This window comes from Primulina huaijiensis, chromosome 5, assembly GCF_012295235.1.
Source record: "Primulina huaijiensis isolate GDHJ02 chromosome 5, ASM1229523v2, whole genome shotgun sequence".
NCBI classification, from domain to species: domain Eukaryota; kingdom Viridiplantae; phylum Streptophyta; class Magnoliopsida; order Lamiales; family Gesneriaceae; genus Primulina; species Primulina huaijiensis.
Window position 1 is genome coordinate 1,456,911 of NC_133310.1, and position 6,364 is coordinate 1,463,274.

At 35.3% G+C, this 6,364-nt stretch overlaps 1 protein-coding gene across 1 annotated transcript; it reads right to left on the reverse strand.

Moving 5' to 3' along the window:
• Positions 1 to 4,094: 4,094 nt before the first annotated feature.
• LOC140976205 (F-box protein SKIP2-like) lies at positions 4,095 to 6,364 on the reverse strand. Its single transcript, XM_073440174.1, has 2 exons — positions 4,472 to 6,364; positions 4,095 to 4,170 (listed from the first exon to the last, which is right to left on the reverse strand). The coding sequence occupies exon 1, from the start codon at positions 6,232 to 6,234 to the stop codon at positions 4,612 to 4,614; it is 1,623 nt and encodes a 540-aa protein (XP_073296275.1). The 5' UTR covers positions 6,235 to 6,364; the 3' UTR covers positions 4,095 to 4,170; positions 4,472 to 4,611.

Here is a 6,364-nt window from a genome sequence, read left to right on the forward strand (position 1 = left end):
TTCACATTTTAAACCTTCATCAAGGTGTCGTCGTAAAAATATTATAGCTTTTGCTTTTTCTTGTGATGAAGATATACCATTTTCTTTAATGGTCTCGCTTAGACCCAATGACTCAAGATGCATTTCTACATCAAGAGTCCATGGCATATAGTTTTTCCCAGTAATATCAAGAGCGATGAATTCGAGCTTTGCCAAGTTTGCCATGGTGGTACTAAAAATTACGATGCATTTTATTAGTTAATGAATATTGCAATACAAAGTAATGGATAAACAACAAGTACAAGTATTCGTAAAAATAAAGAAAACACACGAGGAGGATATTCTCCGATAAATACAAGACTGGTGAGTATGATAACCAAAATAATTAAAAATAACCTCGTGAAAGCCATCTTCTTTTTTTCTTCGAAAATTTGATGAAGAATAATTTTTAGAGAAGAAGAGAAAGTTGGAGTGATTGAATGTATTTGTGAGATTGTATTTATAGAGCAAAAACTAGCCGTTTTGTTACCGTTTATTACCGTTGGTGTATAAGAAAATAAATGTATGTATTTGTATAATTTTATGGTAATAATATGGTGTATATAATATTAGTCATATTTAAATAATTATGTATATCATATCACATTATTATAATTAGGTGTCATAAGTTATTTTGTTTAAAAAACCTTATAGGCTTTTATACTTGTCGTATCCCTTACCGGGAGTGTGGGATGTCGTCTTAACATCCTCCCAGGATTTATAACAAGTTTTTGAAAAAATTATTTTTATTATTTCTAACAATAACATTATATTATATATTACATATATAAACAATAAATAAATAACAGTAAAATAAATATTATTACTTTTGTTACCTTTTTCTTCTGTTCGGAGCTTGGAAAAATATGGAGGACTTTTAGAGCTTCGTGCTGATAACGTGTTGTGAAAAAGTAAAAATTTACGGTAAAAAAGTAAAAATCTCAAACTCTCAAAATTATCACACTACACACTTTATAATATTTTTCTCTCAACTCAATTGTGATTTTCTTCACAAATGAGAGATCTATTTATAGAAAATTTTTACAAATAATCCAAAAATAAAATACATCATTACCTACATCATCACACACTAATTTTCAATATTCAACACCTAATTTTACCTAATTTTCAACATTCAACATTCACATTTTCAACACAAATATTTAACACATTTTTAAATAATTTTTCAACATATTTCAATTTATTACTCTCAATTAAATAATATATATGTACCGACAAAATAGGACTTCATTGTCGGCTTGGCAAAAGGGTACAATGCCATTGCTTTCCTTAACATGTAAAAATAAAATCGGTCCTCATCACCTCTTCCCAATTGTAGGAAATAGCAAGACTTGTGATCTCCCTCATTAAATGTAAATGATGTTTATTTTACCCAAAAAAAAAAAAGAAAGAGAGGAAAAATTCATCCGAAATTGCAACCAAAAACATTGGGGTTCTTCCGATGAAAGTGGTTTATTTCGAACAAGAAAAAAAGGTCTGGGGAATACTTTTCACTGACACTGTGTAAGAAATGTGGGTCTGAGCATTTATGTCAATTTTAATACCAGTAGGTCTTTGAAGTAATTCAGTTAGCATGGCCACACCCCAAAAGCACATGGAGTAGTGAGTGAGCATTAAATGAGTGTCGAGCACATGTAAGTGATCCCAATTCTAGATAGACATCTCAACCTCTACATCGATCATGAAGAGATTTAGAATATCATTGGCAATGATTTTTGAGAGAGGATCGATGAAATATAAGTCCTAAACATGCCGATTCACAAAACGAAAAGGGCGGAAATGTATATGATATTTACCACAACTATGAAGTTTTAAGCCGAAGTCGTAAAACCGGTTCGAAACCAGAGGATTTCGACCTCGATACTTCTCGTGTTATCAACAACACTCACGTCTTCCGTTGTTGTATCTTATGAGAAGACCACTTACATAGCGTATGATCTAGATTATGAGAGTTTTAATTTATAAAAAAGAAAAGAAAAAGAAAAAAAGACATAGCTTAGTGTTTGGTTTTTAATTGATATTTATCAATTTCCAAAATAAAATCAAAGTCATTATACTTGTCTTTAGTGCCATTGAATTCCGAAAGAATAGTTTTATTGCATATGATATTGCAGCAGTCGATTACTCATTATTTTCAAAAGTATAATTTAAAGATCTCATTTTGGTTGTCATTTACTCAAATATTGTTTAATATAATAATATTTGGCAAAAATTATGTTGCGTTTTTGGAAATCACATTTAAATTCATTTTTCAGAAAACTTGTCAAAAGTAAATCTCGTAAATTGACATTTTTTGATTTTGAACTTGTAACTTTGGATTTTAGTCTTGTAACTTGCCAAATTTTGATTTTAATCATTGTGTATTTGATATCGATACTCTTTTACATGGTTCGTATGATGAGAATATAACTAAATAAAACAACAAATTTTTTCCTCTTATTTTAAATATTGAGTATCGTTTTATTTTTTCTTTTTCTTTTTCTTTTTCTTTTTCTTTTTCTTTTTCTTTTTCTTTTTCTTTACTTTTACTTAATAAATCTTATGTGTACAATATGTGTTTTATTCATCACATGAGTCAAGTAGAATAACTATGTTACCAAATAAATAATATTTGATTGAGAAATAAATTTCTCTATGGAAGTCATAGATATTTTTCAATTATTCTACAAACCAAATTAAGTATAAAGCCATCGACTATTTGGGTATTTGTAATTATTCAATGTCTCAAATACGTAAGATTCATTTTGTTATTATATTGCAATTGTGGTAATTAAATTATTTTTGAGAGACCGCTTTCGAGTTATGTTGAGCTCTATAATAGTTTACACCAACTTTCCCTAATCCGATTTGCATACGATTAAAATAAACAATTACTTAATTTTATCCGAAAGATAATAAATAAGAAAAGACAACTGAGTTGACCTTTGACCCGCCCCAAGCGGAGGCTGTGGTGCATATATCATCTACCCTCGAAATGCATGGATATTTTAATTTATTCAAACCTTGTTAGGAGATATGGACGTAGCTAGAAAAAGTTTCGATCTTAGGCTAAAAATTTGTAGGCTAAAATTTGGACTAAAATGTGGGCTAAAATTTGTGATATACTCAATGTTATTTTATTTTTTAAATTTGTGGACTAAAATGAGCTAAAATTTAAAAAAAAAAAAACTCAATCCATATTTTTAAATAAACCCAAAAATCAAGCCTGGGCTGGAGCCCACCCCAGCCTTTGGGGTGGCTCCGTCTAGGAGGGAATGGCCTCTTTTTTTCCTTTTTTCTTTTTTTAAAGTAGGGATTTTGAGTAAAATTTGCAATTTTGTTCCATAAGTTGATGTATTTTGAATTTTAATTTGATAATGTATTTGCACCATCACCATCTTCAAATAAAATATTTTATACGGTAGCACCATGAATAACGCATAACAAAGCAGCGCCCAACACACCGGCAACTCCCATCACATGAAATGAGTTCAGTGTATTTTTTAAATAAATAGTTAATCTTTGCAAATTACCCCACAAGAATATATTAGTCTCACCTGATGTATACGGCCAAGAAACTCGTATTTTACAACTCTTGCTCACATTCAAACTCAGACGATTGAAACAATCAACAAACCATTAACGGGAGATTAGGAGTCAACGGATGCACAACATACGAGCAATTGTAAGATTCAAACGTAATATGTACATGAAAGTGTCATTAAACTCGCCAAAACTTGTCCGCAGTGTGAACCCCATGGTGAAGGACTGGGAGCTTGCAAGAGCACAGCATGATACAATTCCCCCCAAAATGTTTTAACATTTCAAATTTATCGTAGTTTCAACCATACGGCGATACTCAGAAAAACTGATCAAGAACGGTTGCTTTCCATTTCAGAGTATCCCAACCGTTCAAAGAGAAAAATCTGCTTAATATTCTGACCTGTTAATGAACATCATAGGAGAAACTATACATTTATAGTTCTAATATCAATAAGAAAGTGAACATCAGCTAAAAAGTACAAATTCGATAGAATGTAAAATGAGATGGTATAAAAAAGAACAAATTCCAATGAAAAGGCCGAATAAGTTCATATGGTGTAGACTGGGGATAAAAACAGGAGTAACATGGAAGAGAACATAACAAACGAACTGGATTTCATTTGAGTTTAAGATGAAACATAATAGTGATTATAATTTGACTGAAATTGGATATCGTGCATTTGATTATTGTCCCTATTGTATGCTTCTACTACTAATGATCAGTATAGTCGATCATGCATAAAAGCGAACAAAAAATTTGATATTTACATTCATTCCATTTAGTGTCCAATCTATATATCAAGTTTGAGGAAGTGGAAATAAACTAAAAACGAAAATAATAAGATTGATTCTAATAACTAAACAACAGAAGAACACGAGAAAGCAACAGGAAGAGGGGTCTAAATTCGACAAATTTGAGTGGCAAATTACACAATGATACCGAAGTATCCAACAGTAGAAGTTCAAGCCAAACTATGTTTACGTACATGAAACAACAGCACACACTGAACAAGAATTTATCTTTTAATTCTTATCCATTTCATTCATAAGCTATAAATTTGTACTATTACCGATTGATAACCTTTGAAAAGCACTAGCAACGAGAGTCCTTCCGGCTAGAAGGCTAAACCTAGACCTACCGGACGATCTACCTCCGTAGCTTGTTGATGGGGTATCAATATCAGCTGCAGCAACATTTGCACCAACGCTAGTTACTGTTACATTGATTGTTAACGGGGACACTGCACCGTGTGATCCTCCATCAGTAGCACTCACCTCCACGGCCTCAGGTTCGATCTCGTCTGCATCCAAATTCACAGCCAGAGATACCCTTCTGGCTCTCAGCCAGTCTGCAACTTCGCTCGTTACTCCCTTACATTTCTTCACTTTGATCTTCACCAAATTGGGACACCCAAAAGCGAAGGCCTCGATCCCTGTATCTGTCACACGACAACCCTTTATGCAAAGCTTCTTCAATGCCATACATTTAGCTGCAATACAGGATATCTCGGGATCACCTATCGTTTCACTTCCACAAAGCGCCAATCTTTCCAACTTTTGACAATTTGAAGCCATAGCCATCAAACTCACGGAACTCGGGTTCACCCCAATAAGAACCAGTTCCACAAGATTCACACAATTCTTGGCAATCGAAATCAGACCCTCATCGCCTATCCTGTTCGTCCTCCACCCATCTATATGTAGCTTCCTCAAAAGCTTACAAGTCTCCGCGATTGCCGAAATCCCATCGTTCGAGCAGTCAGGAGCCTTGACAAGGTGCAAGATCTCCAAATCCGGGCACTTCGAAATAGCCATTAGCCCCAGATCACTCACTTGCAGCCTCTCCAAATGTATCTCAGTCAAACAATTCTTCCTCTTAGTAATAGTTTCCAGTAACGTATCCCAATCACCCAAACACCTCAAAATCTTCAATGTTGTCAAATTTTTTGATCCGATGATCAATGGCCCAAAACACTGACCGTTGTAAAGCTCCTTGAGAGTAATTGACTTCAGCGACAATGCTGCAACCCCTGGTCCAATTATCTCAGCAGTAAATCCATCATTAATTCCCCGCAAACGTTTAACGGAAAGTTCCTCGAGCGAATATGAATTATCCAACAGAGCGTTCATGCCTTTGGCTCCAAACATACACGATCCGCAAGAAAATTTACGCAAATACTTACAATTTTGAGCCAAAGCCAACATTCCCTGATCAGAGATCTCACGGCAGCCGCGGAGCTTGAGGCGGGTGAGTTTGCGGCATCGGAGGGAAATCAACGTCAACGCATCGTCGTTTATGCTCACGGACTTACGTTCGCAGCGGAGGGCAAGCTTAGTGACCGAATCAAACCGGGTGAACATCACGGGGAGGTGAGTAGAAACCTCGTTTGCGGCGTTAAGGGAAAGGCGGCTACGGCTCTGTCCTTCAACGACGAGCCAGCGGCGGCAGACCATGGAGCAACGCTTCCTGTCGCCGGAGCTCAAAGACTGGAAGATTATAGCTAAGCAATCATCGGGAATCTCGAACGTGTGATCGTGTTGTGGATCTACAGAGACGCCCACCGCGGATCGTGGATTCGAGTCATCGGAGCGGGACTCTTGGATAAAGTTGGGGTGAAGGATATGATTCAAATTCCCAGGCGAATAGCCTTGCATGGAGGTGGTTTGACCCATTTCAGGTTGCTTCACGATGGCGAGAGGAAAACACGCGCCGCCAGGGTGAAGCGGAATTTGGTGGTGGGATTGAATTCAGATTCGGGAGATGAGGAGAAATATAAATGTGTGGTGTGAGAAGAAAATTTGA